This window comes from Pygoscelis adeliae, unplaced genomic scaffold (assembly GCF_000699105.1).
Source record: "Pygoscelis adeliae isolate BGI_AS28 unplaced genomic scaffold, ASM69910v1 Scaffold62, whole genome shotgun sequence".
NCBI lineage: Eukaryota > Metazoa > Chordata > Aves > Sphenisciformes > Spheniscidae > Pygoscelis > Pygoscelis adeliae.
The window spans coordinates 8,014,553-8,038,023 of record NW_008824401.1 but is presented as its reverse complement, the minus strand read 5'-3'; the positions used below and the strand labels follow the sequence as shown (position 1 = coordinate 8,038,023).

At 38.2% G+C, this 23,471-nt stretch overlaps 1 protein-coding gene across 2 annotated transcripts; it reads right to left on the bottom strand.

The window, feature by feature from the left end:
• PAPD5 (PAP associated domain containing 5) lies at positions 1-21,683 on the bottom strand. Of its 2 annotated transcripts, XM_009320304.1 has the most exons (11): positions 21,564-21,683; positions 15,808-15,854; positions 12,807-12,927; positions 11,663-11,770; positions 8,192-8,320; positions 6,700-6,913; positions 5,688-5,814; positions 5,483-5,586; positions 3,530-3,717; positions 2,481-2,645; positions 1-1,156 (listed from the first exon to the last, which is right to left on the bottom strand). In XM_009320304.1, the coding sequence occupies exons 1-11, from the start codon at positions 21,651-21,653 to the stop codon at positions 977-979; spliced, it is 1,473 nt and encodes a 490-aa protein (XP_009318579.1). In that variant the 5' UTR covers positions 21,654-21,683; the 3' UTR covers positions 1-976. The 2 variants fall into 2 exon arrangements, with proteins under 2 accessions (XP_009318579.1, XP_009318580.1); XM_009320305.1 differs by lacking the exon at positions 2,481-2,645.
• Between the last annotated feature and the right edge of the window lie 1,788 nt (positions 21,684-23,471).

The window sequence follows — 23,471 nt, the reverse complement described above, 5'->3', positions numbered from 1 at the left end:
TATTTCTTTAAAAAAAAGAAAGGGTCGGGGAGAGACCACTAAGAGGAGGAAGAGAAGGATGCAACTATAAACCCCCGTTGCCTGAAATGATGGCACTCTAGAAAACAAGGTGAAGGTTACTTCTCCGAGATGACAAGCTCAGTGTCTACACAAAGTACATGTACACTTTATACAAATGAAAAACTTCATTTGCCACCATAAACCTTTCTTTCAGAGGAACAGCTTTTGCAGATCAAATGCTCTATTAAATCTTTTAAATGCCAAGAAAATAAATTCTGAGCAATATAACTAGTAATGTCTCTTTATATGGATGTTAAGATGACAATTCAGATTATTTTCCAAACTAATCCTGAGAAAAATTTATGTTTACAATTTAAACAGTAATGTTATGTAAAAAGTATTAACAAATCCACTATTACAAATGTCAGTTTTCCTATATGGTCATCTATATATACACAATAAAATGGTAAGTATATGCGAAAATAATAAAAAAATCATGCACAAATTACTTTCACCTTTAAAGGCTGGGTTTCCCTCAAAATACAATTTTTTGCTTTTTTTTTCCTATTTTTTTGTGTTTTATTTGTTTGTTACCACCCCCTAGACACACTGAGTACTACCTCTACAGGTCAGCATGAGCTGATGGGAAATACATTTATTTTACATTCAAGCTTTTATATCCTAAATGACCCTGTTGTAGCATATGACTTATCAAATGAGCAGCCTTTTTCCTCTTTTTTTAAAAATTTTTTTGTTTTAATTTTTTTTCTTTTTGTTCTTTTTTTTTTTTTTTTTTTTTTTTTTGCAGTGATCAATCTTCATGATCCGTTCCGTGGCGAGCTGGGAAAAAAAAAAATGCAGTTGCTAATCAATGTCTGAACAGTCTGAAGCTCCGGAAGAGATCCAAGGAGTCACTATCAAACTATCCTGTAGCATGAGATCATTGCACACAGAAGAACAGTCATAAAATAGGCAACTATCTACAAAGGTCTGAAAGGGCTGCATCCCTCTTGTGTTTCCTCTTTTTGCCGTGGAAAAACTGATGGTGCGATTTGCTGCCTTGATGTTGTTTGTTTGTGACTGAGGTACCGTGGCTTGAATTTGTTGGACCTTGGAAGCCTTTGTTAGAAGAGCGAAATAACCGTGCAGATCCATGCTGTAAAAGAAAGGGAACATGGTAAATCAGTCCTAAAAAGAAAAAAGCACGGCAATTACAGAACCCTATTTCTGGATAATGAGGATGTTAACTCATGAAAGTGTCACACTTGAAAAAATCGGTATGGCAAAAGCAGCTAGGCCATTGCTTAGACAGCAGCACAGTACCACGCATCTTTCACTTCGGCAGATGCAAACAAATGTTCATCTCTAGATCCAAAACCATGCAGGTCAAGAGAGAAGAGCAGAGTGCTTTGAATTTTGATAACGACAGAACTGTTCTATCGCTCCCATTTCGCAACCGTCAAAAAAGTGTTTCACAGAAACAGAAGTCCATAATCCAAGATGACCGATGAAGACTGCTCAAATCTCATCTTCTGTGCAAAATTAAGACAAGATTCTTTGAAGACCAGGACTAATTTTATACCACATCTTTTTACAGATGTGGAGTATCTCAGATCGTGTTATTCACATACCAGCACCAGAATTAGCTCGGCATAATAACACAAACAGACATTCATGGTATATCCAAGGCCTAGTTTGTAAGCTGTCTCGTTACTAGCTAGAGGTAGATCATCAGGAGGCAGCAGGTCTTCAGAATTACTTTTCAGGAATAATATTCCAGAAGATCCCAGACTATTTTTCATACATTAAAGAAGTCCTAAATTCTGGAAAAGTGTAAAAATTTAAACCGCATATATCCAAAGTATATTGTATATAGAGGCATGCAATATTTCCAGATTACTGAGTTGTCATAGAAGCATTCCTCAACGTGAAAAATCCCCTAAATGCATAAGCTCTGGTAGGTCTCATCATAAAGATATCTGTCTTTAGGGGGAAATGAGAGGGAATTTCACGTATTGGCAAGGAACCTTCATCCCCCTTAATGAAAGACAGTTCAACAAGTATCAACGGCTAACAGAGCAGCCAGTCATAGTTTTAAACATATATTTTTGCTAACTATTTTTCACGAAGTGTAGGCAGGACTCATTAGTTCTCAAATTCTGCAGGAAAGCTGGACTGACGTGCTTTTTGCAAAAAGGAAATGGGTGCAACACAGCTGGCCAATCTAGATTTCCCAAAATAAAATCAATCCAATTTCATCTGTTCTAAGGCTAGGAAAGCCACTGTTGTAAACTCATCTCTGTAAGCTAAACAGAAAACCAGGTGATTTCAGATACAATCACTGCTCAGAGCTTTCTAGTGGGGTAAAGGGGAGGAGAAAACCGCAGTGTTTCCTTTCCAGAACAAGCTACCCTTCCATGGAGGGTATGTGTAATACTGAAATAATCTAGACAGTTGTTGTTTCGGAACATTTCACAAACCTGAGATTTGTTCGTGTTGCTGGATGTATTGGCTGTTTGGCTATTTTGTGTTTTCCCACTTGACTGGGAGGATTCCAGCGACACTTCTTGTGACCCCACTCTGTTTGTGGTAGACTGACGACAACTCAATTGTTTAGAGGTTTTGCAAGGTGTTCCATCAGAATCCTTCAGGAAAATGTAAAGTATTAGTGAGTTTTTCTTAAGAACAAGTGAGTTTTTCTACAAGTGAGTTTTCCCTTAAAAATAAAGCTAGGAGTGGACAAAACTTCAAATGTGTTTATTTTATTAGGTATTAAAATTCTTTCAATCCAGAACTCTTACTGGGTAAAATGGACAGATTTTAAAATGTATTGATGCATGATTCTGATTTTGGGATTTGTCTTTTATTTTTAAAATAGAATTCCCAAACAGATTTTTTTCAAGGCTTTTTTTTTTTAAAAAAAGCACATGGCTTTAGCACTACCAGTCTTTTTTTTTTTTTGAAATACAGTTTTCCCAGAGAAAAGAGGGCTATGTAACTTTGTATCTAGTGTGTTCACTTTCTACCTGTGTTGTGTCAAAAACATACTGCAACTTACATGTGTAGAAATTGCATAAGAGGTAACATCTTATGCAAGTTAGGATTCTGGATGAAATAACTAACTAGGATTAGGGCTTATAAAAAAGATGGCAGCAAACTTTTTAGCAGGGCCTGTTGCGACAGGACAAGGGGGAATGGCTTTAAACTAAAAGATTCAGACTAGCTATAAGGAAGAAATGTTTTACGCTGAGGGTGGTGAAGCACTGGCACAGGTTGCCCCGAGAGGTGGTGGATGCCCCATCCCTGGAAACATTCAAGGTCAGGTTGGATGGGGCTCTGAGCAACCTGATCCAGTTGAAGATGTCCCTGCCCACGGCAGGGGGATTGGACTAGATGGCCTTTAGAGGTCCCTTCCAACCCAAACTGTTCTATGATTCCGAGCTTGCCAAATGTATTCTGTGGCAATACAGATCAGGAAAAAAACCCAAACAAATTGAAAAAACAAAATCAGAAAACCTCCAGTACTTACTACGTCACTAGAGCTGGACAGGGTAGATGATGATGATGATAAAGGACCTGATGAAGAATTTGAAGAATGTTTACTAAGTGTTTCTGAAGTTTTATTTCTAGGTTTTCCCAGTGCTTCATTCTCTTCAGCAAGATTATTGTTGCATTTGTCTAGCTGCTGAGTATCTACTATCAAGGTTACTCCATTACCTATTAAAAACAAAACAGAAGCATCACCACACATTAACTGCTAAAATGTTGCCTTTTTTTTTTTTTTTTTTTTTTTTAAAAATAGACCCACTCAGGTCTTGTCTATCTATTATACCCAGCAGGACATGTACAGACATCTGCAACACGTACATGCTTTTAATACATTCAGGCACATGTGTGCATGTGTTTGTATGTATGTACTGCATGCAGCAAGCCAACACCTTGCGGAGGGCGTGGTGGTTTCCTGACAAGATCCACTAATGTACACTGTGAAAACGACCAAGCATTACCCACAGCTCAAGATGGAAATTAGAGAGTTAAGACATGGAAGAAGGTAGTAACAGCTCAGATGTGCTGCTTAATAAGATGACACACTTCAACAGCACTCAAACACATAGGTTTAAAATCTGTTCCTATATGCCCAATACTCATCAACTCCCATTTTTCTCCTGCTGGAGCTGCTAGGGTCATAAGAACCCCAAATAAGTCTGGCTGCTTCGTATGATACCCTGCACTGAAAAGACGAGATACAGAACTCTCGCATCTCACTAACTGCTACCTTAAAAAGAAAAGTATTGGAACTTAAATCTGAACTAAATCTACAAGACGACCACTGTAAATGTCACCGTTATCTTCCTGATACAGGGTTGTTTTTATTTTTTTTAATTACATAAGACACCTAGGAGTTACCTCTGATTTATATAATATGCATTTGTTGCCCTGCTAGCTGCATTTGTGTATAGAGTTCAGTACATACATCACAATAGGCAGCTAAGTATTACTCTGGAGCTTGCGGGACTGAACCGTGGTTGTCTGCCATTAGTAAGGGGTATGGCAGTGCCACAAGGGTCTACAGATCGATAAAACGTGAATGGCCAAGAAGCACATTCAATTTACAAGGACAGCGAGGGAAGTCGCGAACAAAAGCTTTAAAAACAAATAAACAAAATCCCAACCTAGCCTAAAGACTGGGTAGTTGTGTCATCTTCTCTGATTAACCCCTAACAAGAGAAGACTTCCAGTAGCTAACATTCTAAAATTAATTGTAGAGTATTAAAATTAATTTTGATTTGAAAACTTTCAGCCAGCAAATACACCTACACCAAAAGAGGGTGGCAACTGGCTGGTGTTGCCAGTCAGAAGATGGGCAATGAAAAAAAGATCATTTTAAAGAACATTTTCAGCATGTTCTCTGGCTAGATTGTGTGTGTTTCCATTTGTTAGTAACAAGAATTATGATTGATATTTCAGGATTTCTCTGTTTTAAAGACTTATTTCACTTATATGGTCAACCTTGGTTTAAATATTGCTTCCGTACACATACAATATGTTAAACTTTAAAATGAAAAATAAAAGAACAATGGAGAGTAAGGATTTAGATTTAAACTAGCATTCCCAGTAATTCTTTTTAAAACCTTATCCGCACTGAAAGGCCAAAGGAAGTGTGACAGTAGCAACACGTGTAATTTAAATTGGAAGTTTCTCAAAAGCCTCCTTTTGCAAGCCAGAACTCTTTACAGACCTCTGTGCTGACCAAACCTATTGCAGTAGAATAAAGATGTTGTGGTATAGCCTTTTTATTCTTGTACAAATCTAAATCTTCTGGATGAGAACACAATAAAAAGTCCACCACTACTAGGCAAAAAAGTAAATTCATATTAAGATGCATACATTGCCTTATGTGGGGCAAAAGCAATAACAAAATTTGTATGATCAAAATACGCAGAAAGTTTCCCACTATCAGCGACGCTTAGTCAAAACTTACCATTGCATGAAGACTCTGTCCTACTTTGCATTCCCCACTGCTTTGATATCCAGTCTCTGTATGTGGCCACTTCTTGCGTTACTCTAATTATTCTACCTAATATACTGTGAACCGGGAAAAAAAACCCAAATGTCACCACAGTTAATTTTTAGGTACACAAAAATATAAGCAATTAATGTCTGAGATTTAGAGTCATAAAATTTACCTTTCCGTTTCGTTGTTAGGATAATATTTAGCTATTGGGGAAACCGCGTGGCTCAAAACAACATAGGCATAATCAAAAGCCTGTTTCACTTGCATGGCACCATAGGAACTCCTCCCAACATCATTACCTTAAAATAAGAATATAATTAAATAAGGAAGACTGGAACTGTGGTTACCTCCTTTCAGACCAGAGACAGCAGTATTTTTTAAAATTGCCCTTAAGTCCCAACTCACTGCAGTTACTTCTTGTGAAATAGAAGAGGATTAGTGAATCATAAACACTTGAAAGAGCTCAGAAGACCTATAGATATTTACATATATAGAAGCCCAAAATGGCAATTCTCTGGGTAAAAGTGCAATACATGAAGAAAAAAACCAAAATCATGTACTGCATATATTACACATGTAACAGTACTATCCTGGATGACATTTTCTTAGATCAGAAATATGTTAACTCTTTTCTATGAACAGCACTTGACTTACCATTTCAGAAGCCACCCATTCAAGTCAACAATCAACCCTAACATAAAGGTAACAGTACAGAATGAACCCACTACCTATTGATGTGACTTTACAGAATCAAACGGGAGAGCATGCATAAGAGTATATGTACACTGTAAGGTGCAACTGTGATACAGCCAAGCACAAGCCTGGAAGGGACTGTGCGTACAAACAGGTACATCTAGCCCACTGCTACTCAGGCCCGCGCTGCTGCAGCTTTATTGCCGCTACCACAGAGCACGTGGAAGTTATTTGGCGTGCCCTCTCATACCATACCTCCTGACTGCAGAACAGGCATGCTCTTGGGTGACACGGTAGCTTTTGCTAGGAACATGTCTTAAAGAAAATCACTGTGTTCTGAGTGCATCTTGTGTTCACAGACATGAATGAGGTGTTTCTGTTTGGGTTTTGGTGGTCATCCTATGCTATTCTTTGATTTAACTCCTCTGGATTAAGCATTCCCCTGAGTTTTTTTCCTAGTCAATACGTTAAATCTTGGTTTGTGAGGATACCTGGCTGTAATGGATCTTCGATATACAGCATTGATGGTCTGTAGCCATCCAGCATGCTTTTTTGCACTTCATCCTTGGCAACGTAAGAGCCACCATCCTTTATTCGGATTCCAGTCTTCAGATAATTGAAGTGACGTCCATATAATTCAAAAAACTCTATTAAAAGAACACCATAGTTGGCATTGGGCATACAGGCATCTTCCCTGGGATGCAGCTATTAAGAAGAGAAAAAAAAAAATCGTTTTCTTAAGACTTCAAGTTTCAAGTGCCTTTAAGTGTCTTTTCTTTTTCACAGCAAACGTGTCAAAATACAATAATAAATAATAATAAAATGTAATATATAAAGCAAACATGGCTAAATATAGTATTTTTCCTTGATAAAGCAGTTTTGCATCTTTAAAACAAGATGCTATCAAAACTTTTATAAACTAGTTACCTCTTAAAAATAAGGCTGGCAAGTATTAATGTTTTTGTATTTGAACTTTCAGTTTAATAAGCGAACTTCCAGCACTAAGGGCAGGGTTCTTGTAAAAAAGTGAAGATATTTGCACTTCACAAACCTGGGTTTGCAATACAAATACAGGTTTTTAATGTACACAGCTATATAAATGATTCCCTCTACTGTTAAGTAGGCAGCCTGAGAGATTATGAACAAAACCAGTTCATAATTGTAACAGATAGAAAACCTGACTTCTTTTTTTGCAGGAGCAAATGCAAATGCTATTAGTCAATATAAGAAAAAATTGGGGTTGGGAGACATTTTGGTTTCTTTCAAAAAGATAGTCCTGTCGCCTTCATTTCTTTGTGCTCAGCAGGCAACTGCAATAGCACTCAGCAAACGCTGAGCTCCAGTTCAAGGCTCAGGTTTAAAACGAACTACAATCTGGAAAAGTACAGACATACACACACACACAGAGTTATACAATAACATTTAGTACAAGAAAAAGAATGAAGTTGATAAAGCCAGAACTCGGCTACTTCATATTTCTACAATATTTTTCTCCCCCAGGCACAACAATATAGATTTAGCACATGCATTTTGTTCTCTTAGATTTAAGAGAAAGTTGTAAAACACATTTATTTGATACCAGCTTAAAAAGGTAGGCAAACAAGAAAATTTAGTTGCATTCAATAAAGCACATACAGGGTGTATGACCTGGAAAACAAGTGTTATAAAGGACAGCTGCATCTAACACTAACCTATGTGGCTTGTTCCAAGTAAGTTACACCATAGTCGAGTTATTTTACCACGAATGACACATGTGCTTGGTACTGATACACCAACGGATGTTCCAAACATCTCTAATACCAAAAGTATCAGTATGGGAGAAAGAACAGAAGGCAGGTGGGATGTGTCTATTTTTTAAATGAAAAGGGGGTTCAAAACCAGAAACGGGATAGCTTAAATGATTAAATTTAAGGATTGATTAAATTCCTTCTTAACGTAATGTCCTTTTGCACCAATGGCATCAACAGATTTCATTACGCTTACCTGAAGGAAACTGACAGCCATTAAAAAAAGACTATAAGAACCGATTCCACCTGTAAATACTTCATTAAGGTCCCTCTGCAACAGGAACTGTTTCAGTACTAAAACTAGATACGGTAATACAGGATATTTCTGAAAGAGAAAACCAAAGGTGTTAGGATACTGTGATGCATATATACAACTGATGCTAAGAAAGCATATTGAAGCTATCTGTTACATTAAGTCTCAAAACTAAGCATAATTCTAACTTATTATTTTTAGTAACGGGGAGAAGCCAAGTGCTCTGCCTGTGATCAGACAGTTATTTTACCTCTTCAACTCCGGTGGCAGATATTGACAATAGAAAAAAGTTACTACCTCATAAAATCAGAATGATTTTGTTTGAATATATAAATACATTTGCTTTTCTCATACAGGTGAAAAGGAAAGCAAAGGAAGAACTATGGAGATACCACGTCTGTAAGAAAACCTTCCTGCTACAACCAAGGTGATATCCCAGGGTGGACTAAGACTTCTGTCCTGCAAGTACCTCAGATGCCCAGAGTTCAAAATGATCCTTCAAAGTTACTACGCCCAGAAAACATTTTTAAAGGAGCCAAATGCTCACCTTGGGGTAACTGGCCCTTCAATATAGGTTTGTCCACATGGCTTCCCTTAGAGGTGTACATACGCTGCACATGCGGAAAACATGGACCTTTTGGACAGCAGTGGAGCCTGGGCCTAAGCCTGCACTCTGGACACCCCCTCACAGGGGAGGGGGCAAAAGAGGCTCGATAATATCACTCCTTTTATCAACACAGAGCTAAAAAGTTCCTTAGTGTCAGAGAAGAGATGCGGATCATGGTATGTGTGATTGCAAAAGGTTAAAGTGAAAAGAAGAATTTCTCCAAGAACTTCTCTGCACGAGTCTTACGGTGAGTATTGGGAGCCCTGTTTAACTGAAGATCCCAAGATCACCTTTTTGAACTATTAAGAACTTACAGTCACAAGCTGAAGTGTTGAATATCAGCATATACCAAAAGTGAAAGACAGGATTTTTCTCAGGAAACTGCAAACCCTTAATTAAGGCTTCAGCTGCCTCAGACATCCTAGATAAACTGGGTAAAGAGAAATAAGCATTTCCAAGGGTAACATTGAACATGACACCTCAGTTAAGTATTCAAAGTTACGTGGGACAAGGTAAGACCCAAGAGAATGCCCTGCAAGTGTTTTATAGAGAGATCCTCAAGGACACCAATGAAGTTACTTGGCAAGTACACATCAAGTTTCCTCCTAGTTAAACAAACGACGCTCCACGGTAGTGTAGCCATTACCTGCCGTGTGTCAGGGTTGAGTGCCACCTCTCCCCCACCACACCAGGCTCAGCCGCCCGTGCTCAAGGCCAGCTCTGGTACAGCACAGATGCATGGCCTTGGCTTGGGCTGCTGCGAAAACAGCCACGTGGGAAAGCGCCATGTGGAAAGCCTAGCTGGGAGTCCCTCCATTTCACTCGAGAGCTGCTTTCCATCTCAGCTGTTCCCCTTGGCATCTGCCTGAGCCATGCTTGCTGCGCACTGATCCTGACCCTAACCACTGACTTGGCGTCCTCAGCCTCGACCTCCTCACTGGGGACTTGTCTGCCAGCCGCTGGCTGGACTGTGAGCTGACCCTGACTACTGTCACCAGACCTGCTCTGCTCTTTGGGTTGGGATACCAAGGGGCTGCAGCCTGGTGGGCAAGGCCTCTGCCCCATGCCTGCCTGGCTGCCACACGCAGCTCCCCCTCTCTCCCTGGGGGCACAGCCGGCTCTCACCGTGCCCTGACCCAAGGCCAAAGCAGCCTCTCCAAAGGGTCACAAATAACCCAGGCAACAGGAACACGCTAACACATTTTTCTTTTTTTAAGCACACAAAAATGCCTTCAGACTCTCAAGAGAAGACTACCTCCTCTCTTGAAATTAAGAAGTACATAGGCAATTTTGGGCAAGTACACAGGGCTTTATGGACTTACCCAAAAATAAATTTATATGCGGAGTGTAACAGAAATACAGCCCCTGTGTTGTGGCAGAAAACCAAATACGGACAGCCTGTCCACCACAAGGTAATGCGACAATGCATAGGATGTAAAAACTGAAGTTAGCTACCAAATTCTAGGTAGGCGTCTTACGACAGAGAATCTGGGCATCCTCCTTCCCCAATAAGGAGCTACATAGTACAAAACTATCGGTCTTGATTTAGCAGCAAAGGGTTGGCCAACACAATCAACTTCTGTTCATCAGATAGAGGCTGAGAGAAGAAAGGTCTCTGGACCCATGCCGCCCTCTTACTCTGAATGCGGATGCAAGAGGCCTCACCACCACAACGTTTAAGCAGAAGGTTTATTTAAGCACACAGGTGAGACTATGCAGACGAGAACTCAGACTATTCTACTGAAACTGAACTAAGGACAGAGATTTTTCTCCTGTGTCCTTGTACAGGTTAAAGAAATAGACACTGTAGAAGCAAACTGAGCTACTTTCATACTTGCTACTAGACATACAAAAAGGAACTGAAGATTAACAAGTTGAAGGCCATACATTCAACTCATCAGCAGTTGAAAATCCCCCCAAATTTGGAAGACTTCTTGCTGACTCGATGACATTATTAAAGCAGATGTACACGATTCCTAACCCTTATGATTGAAAGTAAAGTGCTGGCTTTATTCGGGTTTACAGAGTTTTCTGAAGGAGTTTTACTTGTCTAGCTATTGAAATACTTTGATTCTCCATTAGAGAATCCAATTAGATTGGTTAAAAAACCAAAGCAGTCAGTAGTAGAACAGTAATACCTAAGCACTTAAGTGAGACTGAACTGCACTTCATCTCCTCCCTACACAAAACATGAAAATCCAAGAAAAATTTTCTACTGCTTTTATGAGACATTACAAGTATCCAATGAATAGGGGAAGGGAAGGAAAGGAAAAAGAGTGTAATGATACTTCAAAACTTTAAATACAAAAGCTCATTAATCGTAACAAAATGATCCTATATATTAAACAAAAGTAACTGTAATGTATCAATGATACAGGTATTAGTGAATCCCTGAAAAATAACTTGCTAAATTTAACTTATTCTACTTAATTAGCATTTTTATGTTGAAACAATATTCAATCTATTCCTACTTTCTGCAGGAATGTGTGGGAAAATGGAAAAACTAAAACTGTGGTTCAAGGAACCACAGTTAGAAGAGCAGAACATTTAAGACAGGTATTACTGTATTTTCCTTAGTCATTGTATCATTATAACTTCTCCATACTTTCTTTGTACATTTTACTATCTTCATGCCTTTTAGGGCAATATATCTAAAACCTAAGAATGTCACACAATAGTATCAGACAGCAAAAAATAACAGAGAGTGAAAGCGTATCTCTAGTAAGGATGCAGTCGAAGTAAAACAAAAAAATCAAATTAAGTCATCAAATATCCAGCTCTGTAGTTCTATTATAGTGTTGCCTAACCTTGATAAAATCTTTGATGAGCTGGGCTGCTTTAACCCCGTTCTGTACATTAAAGCTTATATCAACTTTTACTTCAGTGAAGGAATCTGTCAGTTTAATAATAGGTACCTGCAAAAGAAAGACAGATTAAGTCAATACAGATTTCCAAGCACATTTGGTTTCATTCATACTTACATGCACCAGTAAAACTGAAACGTTTTATGAATTTGTAGAGAGGAGGTTGACAGAGAAAACAGGACTCCTGTCTATTTATGAACTCACTCTCCTTGCCAATCTGTTTACATAAACTTTCCTTTTCTAACTCATAAATGCTATTTTCAGTTTACTACACTGTTTAACAGAACTTAACACTTCATCTTCAAAGTGATTCATTTTAAATTGTTTTTATTCAGTTCCTGGTGCAGAAGCATAGTTCTAGTGGGAAAAACAAACACCAGAGGGAGACAAACGCTTAAGAAATAAAGATAAATGGTAATAGACATATATTCTTAAGAAAAGACACAGTTGTGTCATTTTGTGTAATTGATTCCTCATCAAAATTATGTTCAAACAAGAAGCACAAGATATTGAGAGCACTCTGACGTACCTCCACCTGAGTGGTTTCCAAATTACCTCTCTCTACTATAATAGCCATCAGTTAGACACCTGTTTAAACCCCAACTCTTACATACTCTCACAGTTAGCAAAAGGCAGGAAGTCCTATCCTGCACAAGACATACCATTACGTATTTATACAAGGCTGTACTTACTACTTCTATATGAAAATGTATTACGTCTGCTTACTTGGAATAAGAAGAAAAAAAAAAATCATTTCTTTATGTACAAACTCAGTCCAGAAATTCACAAGTCTAATCACATAAATTCACAACAATGAGTAGTATAACCTCACTTAAACGCAAGTGTACGTTGTGCAGTACGGAAAATCCGATGATTTTCCCCAACAGAAGAAATGCTTCTGTCGGAGCACTATCAATTATTTTGTCAGTAATAAAAACGGTACTAAATAAAAAGGTTCTATTGGTTCTATTTCAAATTTATATATAAAATAGTTTCTGCTTATGAAAATTCATCCTTTTAACCAAGATCTTTCTTTGATTAGAAATTTAGCTTAGAACAAGGAAATACCCTCTTCCCCCAAACTTACAGTTGCTTTATCTAAAACCTTCACTGAGTTTTCATCTGCTACATTGTGCTTTCTAAGAGCTTCTTCCAGGGTCCAAAGAGGTAATGTCTCCCATTTTCCAAACACAACTAAATCAATATCACTGAAATGGAAAGAAAATCCAGATTAAATCAAATTAAAAGACCAATACACTTAAGATTAACAAATGACATCCACACGTAACTAGAATAAAGCTGACAGAATGTACCTTAACCAAATAATTTATTCTTGATTTTCTGAGGAAAGGGGTGGGGATGAATTCTTACGCTTGCGGAAATACAGAACATTTCAGGTTACCAAATGGGAGGGGTACAGATATACACACAAATCAATTGGGTTGCAAAGCCAGAGATTAGTCTCCTCAGGCCACACTGTCAGCAGAGAGGGATCAGCTCCTCCGGAGTGATTCAGAGCAAGAAATTAACTTCTTGTGAATCACCACCTTTGGGCTGTATTAATCAGTAATGCTGATTTAACAGCCTGTCACTGAAAGGGAAAGTCCTGTTCCCCATCCTCTACTCCCACACGCATGGCCCTGTTCCCTCCTTTACTCTAGGTCTGGCATTTGTCTAATTCACAGCAAATCAATTCAACATATTAATGGGCCTGGCAGAAACCAACTCCCCCCACCCCTTTAAAAAAAACCCAAAACATTCTGGGGTAATTTCCTGCTTCTTTGCAACTCAAAGTTGGTTTTCTGGGTCATCAGAGCACCAGTGGGCACATGGTAAGCAGCTGGCCTGCAGTGCCAAGAACAGGGAGCATGGAAGGAGAGAGGAAAATGTGGCAACTTTGACTTCAGGAAGCAACAAGCTGTTAAATAAGATCAAGCCATCTAATTAACTTCACTCATTAACTTAGCTCCTTGAAGAGGTGTCTCCATCCCGCTATACCTCCTCCCTATGCACATACACATTCATCTGACTACACAGGGAGCTGACATCCTAATTCACTGCCTAAACTCAAATTCAAAAGGTGACTGGTGTCCAAACTGAAGACAGTGAAGACTACTGTGAGATCCTGAGCTTTTTCCTCTTTCCCCCCCAACTTCTTTGATTTCCCCTGCTTGGCTGGGAACACAAAGGAGGCGAGTGTATAACCCTACAGTTATACTAGGCCATTTCAGTAATATGGAAAACTGCGTAACAGAAAACACAAAAAAATTTAGGAATACTTCCCCCCCCCGCCGCCAGATTCTACAGGTTTGCTGATTCACAAACAACACTGCTTTAACAATCTCAAAGAAACTACATCTGCATTAGATGAAATATCTCTTGCCGACAAGCAGTGTCGGCAGCAGGCAAGTTCAGCAGCAGTTCAGCTGCATACCATTCAGCTGACAAGGATCGGCAGCATTCAGCCAGTTTCAGAAAACTACGTTCAAAACCTGCTTGGAGAGCAGGACATGCTGCTGGACACTTCTCTTCTAAACTAAATTAGCATTAAACCCACTACTGATGCTGACAGTTAACAGCGGGAGACATTTTTCTGATGCACATCAAGACAGAAAAAGCAGCTCTGTTGTCATCTTGAGGATAGATATTGCCTGCAAAATAACACAGAGATCCAGCAGCTAAACAACCGTGTGCCCAAACCTTTAATACCAGCTTAAGTAAAAGGATATTAGGCAAATTCTAACAGAGAGTAACAGAATTAAAAACACACCGTAGGTCTTTCTGAATCCCAGAACCTGAAATCAAAATTAACTGTACAGTTACTGATGGGTGGGGAAAACCCAGGGCAAAGGAAAGCTTTGACAGAAGGCAACAGTGAATTAATTACCAACATGCAAATGCTGGTTATTTTGAAAGTTTGGCAAGTACTGCCACAGGAAGGTTTTTTGTGGGTTTATGTACTGTTTTTAGAAGTATCTGCATTTGTTCTCCCCCAAAAACTCAGCTGAAACAAATACGGAGGAAAGGCAGTATATAAAATCAAATAGACAACAGCAAAGCATTTTTGTTACATCAGTTTCAAAACAATCAAGCAAATATAGTAAAGAACTATCGCTATCAGTCATGTGGATAGGAACATCTCTCTTGCATTATCAGCATCCAACCAAGTTTAATCAAGCCTATTTAAAATAAATTAAAAAAAGGCCAAGAACGAGGCCAAATGTGAAAACAATGTGTATTTGGCCACCTTACTTCTGACTTTCCAAACAGAAACTAAGCAATTCAGCTTTCCTGCAACTCCTTAGACTAAAGAAGATACTGAAGTATCTGTCAGATACTTCCTTTTTCAAAAAGAGGTGAAATGATGACTCAGGTATCCATCATTTGCAGTCTGTACTAGGTATTAATTCCTCATGTTCCCAAAGTAGGGAACTCAATTCAAGCGTTAACTCAGACTTACGCTGTTTAGACGTGTTTATCCCCTGCAGCCATTTAAGCCTTTCCTTCTATTTCTATTTAGTTGTCAAAAATACTTACAATTTCTACACAGAAGATACCAGTGTCATCGAGTAATGACTTTTCTTTATGAAAACTAGTAATAAATTTGGAAAAGGTAGAGGTTGGATATTGTACAAAGTTCACAAAGGAAGACTGAAAGAAAAAACCAGTTCTGTACTTAATCTTTTCTCTTCAGTGTTAACATTAGCATTAACAAGGTAACATTAAATGTTTCAATGTAATTGTCTGTGGAGATAAAATTTAGCTTTTCTTTTAAGGCCAACCTCTTATTTTGGTTCAGTCATTTAATGAAGCCAAATCACAAAATAAGCCTTTTTTGACAACATCGTAATTCAGATCTTTTACCAATACATGCAAAATGTATATAGACACATGTATTACAGTTAATAGTCTTAATTACTGTATTTCTGTACGCTTTGCAGAGTGCTAATAACTTAACACTTTCTTAATATAACAAGTATACACACAAGTAACACAGGTATTGGGTGATCAGATAAATCACTACAGGGGTACAGGTTCCACAGGCTATCTTTTCTCTTGTATGGAATTGACACTGAAAAATTACTAACCTTGTAGGTAAATATAAACCAGTTTTAAAACTTCCAAATATCTGCACCTGCAACACAAGAACAGGATATATGAAAACAAATTTTCAGACTTCAGAAGACAAACAAGTTCTATTAAGTTGCTTGTAAAGGCTGGTTATTGGCACCCTCCACTGGTAGATTTTGGTACTGCTAACAGGCACATTCTGAACAGAAGTACTATTTTCTGTTAAAGCATTTACATCTTTATTATTACCCACGAAACGTTAATAACTGACTTTTCTATTACAAAACCTTCTTTGTAATGTAAAAATTTTCACCACAACCAAATCTGGCAAAAACCCATAAACCAAAAGATTTTAAAACACCTAAGAATGATAGAACATTAAAAAAACCCAGTATCAGTTCAATTTATTTTTGCTTTCATATCTCAAAGTATACCCTTCAGTTTTTAAACATATTTTCTAATTTTAAGTTTAATATATTTCTGTTGCTTTGCATACTTAAAAGAAAAATTAAATCACAATCCATTTTTTTTTCTGAATTACAGAGCAGGTAGCACAATTCTGTTTACTTCTGCTTAAACAACAAACAAAAAAAGTGTCAGAAAGTTTCACATCCCACAGATTTAGTTGATCATGCTGGATTTTTACTAGCACTGGAGGTTTAAATAATCAGGTTTCCACTGTAAGCTGTCCGAAACCACATTCTCATTAACTTAGCCAAGCCTCGAAGGGAGGTCGGACTCAGGTGCTAGGTCTCAAAGGGGGACTGGTGAGACTTCAAAGTAAAAATATCTACCCATTTGGACTAATTTTCAACCAGACAGTCTTCTGATGGGTTTCCTGGAGCCACCTTACAGACTTGCATATTCTGCTCTAATGAGTCTCATACCCTGGCTTGACTGCCACCTATTTGTCTGTCAAGTGACCCACTTTTTATGTTCTTCCCCTTTGGGATAAGAAAAAGGGGGAGACGGGAAAAGATGATGCTTTGCAAGTAAGTGTCTTGATACTTTAGTAGACTAAGAAGCAGTATGAGTGCTTCCTCTTGATTATTTTCTATCACTTCACTCTTTTTACCCCCTCACCCCGACCCCCAACAAAAAGCACACGCTGGCAGTAAATTTAATGTTGAAAGTTCATAGCTTCTCAAACTAGAAAAGACTGCCACAGACGCCACAGAACTAGCATCAATATTCTACTAGATCTTGACAAAAGCATAAAGGCATCACAAAACTAAGAATGTAATAATAGTAATAATTACTATTTTTAATCCAGGATAGTAATAAAAGCATCCTCTGAAACTGGGTTCAGTCAAACAAGGATTTATTTGGTCACCAAAAACGTCTAAGAAGTGCTTTTGCACAATAAAACAACCACTGATGGGTTCGGAAAAAACTAAATGTGCTTTCACATTATCAAACAAAATAATGTGTTCAGCTGAACAACAAAGAGAGCCTTTATTGAATAAACAACCCTGAAAGTATTCCTAAACTTACTGATACAACATATATGACCTTTACCAAAAGGAATGAGACAACATCTGCTGTTGTACAATAATCTGGAGTACGAGAAACACTGAATTATTATAAAAGAAACCCACACCCACACTTCAATCCCTCTCTCATTAAATCTGGAAAGATGGAAGTGTGGGGAAATTGGAACAGAAACGTTAAAGGATCTTGATTTATTATCAAATTGGAATTTAAACTGCTGAAGCTCTGTAGACATGTACATATTTAAAGCATCCCAAACACAGGGCACTATTATGACTTGAGAGACCTAAGCATTAGTTTTTGTGGTGTGCGAACACTGCCGACTATATTTTTATTCTATGCAGACACAAATATGTATTTGCATTCATAAGATAACTTAAGACTTTGCAGTACTGTAATGGACTCTTTCTACTCCTGTATGTTATTGTTACTATTTATCCTACATTTCTGCGAATTTGTTCATACTAAATTCCAAAGCTCCTGAAGGAGCTTTAATTACGGTATGTGTCCAAATATGTCCTCACTATGCACAACAGAACTTGGAAACCCACAAAAGCTTGGAAAAGTCCTTCCTACCAAATCCCTCCATCAAAACAAAAAAATCTGTCCATAGCCAATTTAAATTTCCCTTTCTTCTACATCATTAAGCAGAATTTTCTGTAGTTTGTCAAACTAAATAGAGTTCATCTTTCTACTTCCATTCCCAATCATAGTATTTTCATAACTGAAGTGTGTGAAGTATGCAACATTACCTCTTTTCAGACCTATGAGCCACACAACACTCAGATACAAAGCTGAGGACATTATGACAAATGTATCCTCAATTCCACTGTTTAAGTACTTATTTGTTCAATAGTCAAATTTGCATATTCAACTGGTCAGAAAACGTTGTCTTAAAATGCTTTCATTTAATGTTTTGGGTTGTTCAGTTTCAGTGTAATTAAAGCCTTTCTTAGGGTCAGAACCTTGCTGATGCCAAGAACAGTTCTCACTTACTAGGAATGTTTCCTTCTAAGCACATTCCCTTGAGTAAGAGAGCAAATGACACAATTGCTAACTTCTATAAATAAAGTAACAGTTTAGGATACCTAGTTTTACCCCCCTTCCGTCTGCTTTTTCAGCCTTTTCCTAAGTGGAACAGGAAAAAAAAAATAAATGTATGTGCACAGACACATTCCACATGCTCTCTATACATTTAGATTCACGAAACCCGATTCTCCTTTTCTTGGTACCTGATTTTTATAGAGTCTTACCTACGTGTTTAGTGAGAAACTACAAACTAAATATGTATGTTTAACTTACAAGTTTATTTTAGCTGGATTCACTGCATCTATGACTCAAAATGAACAGCTTAAACATTAACTTATCGCTTTACACTACAGCTAAAGCTGAGGACATTGGACCAGATAACACTCCACCTTCTCAGAGCACGTACTCAAAACTTAAATCTTACAAGTGGATAAACCAACACAGATTTCCAAAAGGTTAGTGATTAACTCAAACGACTGAAAAATTACAACAAAAGACTGTGAAAGTTGAACACAGTTGAGTTCAGCAGTTAATTCCCAAGCAGATCTGTAAAGTATTAGAAAAATAACATTACAGTAATTTCCAGATTATAACCTGGTGTGCTGTTGTCGCTGTTCAGTTCCCTTCTAGCCTCCAGAAAATGGAAGGGCATACAAGAGCAGAATTCTTCCTCAACGTAACAGCAGACAAAATGCAGAGTTAGGCTTTAAAGAGCAGTTACTGACTTGAGAAAAAGGAACTGGCACACTCCTGCTCTCTAACATTTTCAAGAACAGCGAAGACAGACAGTCGTGGCAGTTTTTTTTTGAAAAGTGAACTTCAGTTTTCAACTGCACAGTGTGTGCTTCCTCTCAGTCACGTTACAGCTAAGCCCAGTGGTCAGCTGCCACTTGTGGTAGGGCTTGTAATTTGCTTCCCCTTCTTAAACAGATTATGGCTACAAAAACCAGTTTCAGGAGCTTAAAGAAAGACTATTTTCTCAAGGCCCCAAAGTCACACACACATATATACACACATATATAAAAATCATTTTTAATACAAAAGACCTAGCTTTTATAGATCAAGTCTGTCCTACAAACAGAGTATCTCTGGAAGCGCTAAGTTCTTGTGCCCCATTCAAAGTGTTAGTGGTAACAAAGAAAGATCCCCTGTTAATAAATCCATTCACCCCATTACACTAGTTAAGTCTGCAGCACACAAACTTGTCTAGAAATAGTGGCATCTCCTCTAGGCTGAAGGAATTGGTAATTTTGGTGAAATCCCCTACCACAAGACTTTGGCAGGGTGTATCTGTCCTGGTTTCGGCTGGGATAGAGTTAACTTTCTTCCTAGTAGCTGGTACAGTGCTGTGTTTTGGATTTAGGATGAGAATAATGTTGATAACACACCGATGGTTTAGTTGTTGCTAAGTAGTGCTTACGCTAGTCACGGACTTTTCAGCTTCCCATGTTCTACCGACTGGGAAGGCTGGAGGTGCACAAGAAGCTGGGAGGGGGCACAGCCAGGACAGCTGACCCCAACTGGCCAAAGGGACATTCCATACCATGGGACGTCATGCTCAGTACATAAACTGGGGGAAACCTGGCCGGGGGGCTGCTGCTTGGGGACTGGCTGGGCATCGGTCCGTGGGTGGTGAGCAATTGCATCGTGCATCACTTGCTTTGTACATTCTTTTATTATTATTATTATTACTACTACTACTATTTTATTTTATTTCAATTATTAAACTGCCCCATCCCCCCGGCGGGGGGGAGAAGAGTGAGCGAGCGGCTGTGTGGTGCTTAGCTGCCGGCTGAGGTTAAACCACGACAGTATCATAGTAAGCACTGTTTCATACCTGCGCCGCTTCCTATACTATTGCCTGTCAGACTGGCAGCCCACTACTCCTGCTCTTGATTAGGGTCTACAACACTGTTTCACTGGGTTAGAGGAGAGCTATACAACGCCTGCGAGATATGTTAAAGTCTCTTACATAGCTCCCTTGGAAAGGTTATTGGTTTTGCTCAAAGAGAAAATTACCAGATGTGTAGTACTGACTCAACTCCCTGTAACTGTGCAAAGGTGGCTATCACTGAGTGGAGAGTGCTCCTTCGATATTATATGTCACTAATACATTGTCCATAACAACATGAATCACCTTGAAAATGTGAGTATATTTTACACACAAAACCACACACCACATACATATAGCTTATACAGAATTCATATTCTGTCATATTCTGCCAATTTCTAAAAACACATTCCAAAAAACAGGTTAAGAAGATCTGAATGAACAGTGGGTTTAAGTCACTCATGTCAAAACACTATCTTTTACCGTGGCAGGATCAAAGAGCGTTCCGTATACTGAAGATTCTGCTGTCTGAATTTGGTTTGCTATTCCGGCTAACAAGTCCTTATTTTCAGCTACTGTTATCTACAGATAGATGACTATGGCTACAAATCGGCATTCTGGAAATGAACACCATGTTAGTAGAGGAATACAATTAAACTAGATTCAATTATGCTAAAAATTCAACTGTGTCCCCATAAAACCATCTTGAGTTGTAAAAGCAACTTCTCTGGCTTCTCTTTAATCCAACCTTTATTAAAAAAAGCATAGCTCTGCATAGGAGAAACTCTTGTTTCAAATGAATGAAGCAAACCCCCGCCTTCAGTGGAAAGAGGCATTAAAGAGTTTAAGCTCAATACGCAGATCTAGAGACTTGTTTGTTCCTGTACAAAAAAAACCATTCCTTTAAATTTGTAAAGATATGACAATTTAGTTTAACTGCCCATTAAAAATAGCATAGTCTACGTAATGTGGCATTGCTGGCATTCCACCTTAATAGACTTATTCAAGACCACAGGTCTTTGGACTGGAAGCCCTGCTACTAGTGAAGCTATGAGTTTCAGAAGATTTTTTTTTTAACACAATACTTTACAAGCACGTACGCATGCCTGATATGTTCCCATTAATCTTAGTAAATAAATATTAATTATAATAAATATAATTAAATATAAATGTTGCCACACCTTATGCCCTTTCTTTGACTACAGTAGGTCTAGCTTGTCTTTGTTCCTATGTGTGATAGAAAATGTTGACCTGTATTATTCTTGAAATAAAGATCATCTCTCTCATTTGACCAGAAATCCTTTTGGTTTTTTTTTTAATATGGAAAACTAAACAGTATTTTCATTATTCAATACTTCACAAAGTAAACAAGCACAAAATGTTGCTTTTATATGTTAACAAATAGAACAGTGTCCTACTCACATCTGCATTAGGCCAGAGCTCTTTTATAACGTTTTCTATCCTGTTCACCACTTCCATCCGCATTCTCTCTTCTTCAGGTCTGGGAGACATATACTTATAAAAGTCAATGATTTCTTCATGAAGACTAAGAAAGAAGAAAAAAAAACCAACAGAAAGTCAGGAAAAAACACACAGGAGAATGAAACAACAGCTACTCTAATCAAACATGCTTTTTAAGCTCCTAGTTACCTATTTAGTTAAGGGGCAGTTTAAGAGTAGCATGTAATTAAAAAAAAAAATCCAGATTCACAACACTTAGTAACGTTTAGTTTCATGTTAGTTTCTTATACCATAGGTCAATATTGCACTACATTTGCTAAAAGTGTGGAAGCAAATCTAAATCCAAGTGCCTTCAATTCACATTGAAAGTCACACTCTGTATTTTAATGCCTGCGTAACACAGAAATGGTTCAGTCTTCAACGACGAACGCAGCTGTAAGCTCCAAGCACACGCTTCGCAAAAATTTAAACAGAGGTTTTCAGCCAATGCTTCCTAGTCAGCCCCTTGGCACCAGCTAGGGAGTTTCAGGCATCAGCCTGTATTCAGTACCAAGCTTTTAAAAAGTTGATAGTAATTGTGCCAGTACTAGAGCTAGAAAAACTGCTTCTTTTACTGCTTAGAGAAGACGCATAAACTAAATATGCACTCTCTCCCCATAACAAGAAAATAAGCAGTACACACGCAGCAGTGGTGGCTCAGAAGAATAAGTGATTGACAGATAGTTAACCCATATATTTGACAGTTTACCATATTACATGTGCTTCTCACAGTCAGTAAGTTATGTTTAGATTGCCTATGATTAGAGCTGAAATAAAAATGTCTTCATACGGTGCCACAAATTTCTATGCTTCTGTAATATCATAAACACATCATCGTCTTGACTAACAATGTATTTAAAAAAAACCAGACACAACCCGTTAATTCCAACCACAGAGTACCTAAATTAATTTCATTTGTTTCCTGCAATGACTATTACAGTAATAGCTAGTTATTTTTTAAAAATTTATTGTTTCTAGTTACCAAGTACAACTGCATCTCTCCTTAAAGCTCTGAGGGACCATCAGAAGAGAGCAATTTATTAAGAGCAAGCCCTTAGATGAGACGTGGAATCTAATACTTCCCCACTGCACACACACTTAAATAAATCAAATGTTAATAACTGGAAGCCGTATACAGGTGTCAACAAAACAGATTAAAATATCTGAAAGTTGTATTTAACAGAGTCAGGGTAGGGACAGAACTCAAACCACATGCATTATGTTCTTCAATACTGCAACATTATGAACAACACAAGCTTCCTTCTCTCAGAGACAGAGGAATGAAATATTTACATTACTTTTCACTGAGCCTTTATTGGAATTTCACACACACATGGTTAGGGGAATAATCATAAAAGCCGAGGAACTTGTGGTGGCCGTCACCATGGCTCTCTATAGCTAACGCAAAGAGCAAAACTCCTCTGACAGAGTTCCTCCAAAGGGAGATCCAGACAGATACCCGATTTAGCTGTTCTAAATCAACCTTTGGAGAAGCTTCTCCTCCTTTGACACCTACAGAGGGAGCCTTACAAACGCTTAAACTAAAAACTAAAATAAAACATCCCTCCCAAAAGATCTCCTGCAAAAATGCAAGGTGCCATCTCCCTCCTCTCCCCGCCTTACTACCACACTGGCATCAAGCCCTGTTCATGCACATCTCAGGTACCACAAGGATGTTCTGAACAACGCAGCTGCAATATTCATACTGACAAATGCTGTTTTCAGCATTTATTTTGATATTGCTAGGAAATTTCTTACCCCCTCCTATGGCTGCTTTCTTGCTTTTCCTTGGAAGCTTACAACCTGGGGTTAACGTGCACGTTCCAAACC

Bases quoted from the DNA above. Each gene is read 5' to 3' on its own strand.
- PAPD5 (XM_009320304.1), bottom strand. From the start codon at position 21,653: ATGTCTCCCAGACCTGAAGAAGAGAGAATGCGGATGGAAGTGGTGAAC. The intron at 6,914-8,191 runs GTAAGCGTAATG...TCTTCTTAATAG, and splicing joins TGGCTGTCAGTTTCCTTCAG to CTGCATCCCAGGGAAGATGC. The intron at 1,157-2,480 runs GTTTGTGAAATG...TTTCTTTTACAG, and splicing joins GCAACACGAACAAATCTCAG to CATGGATCTGCACGGTTATT.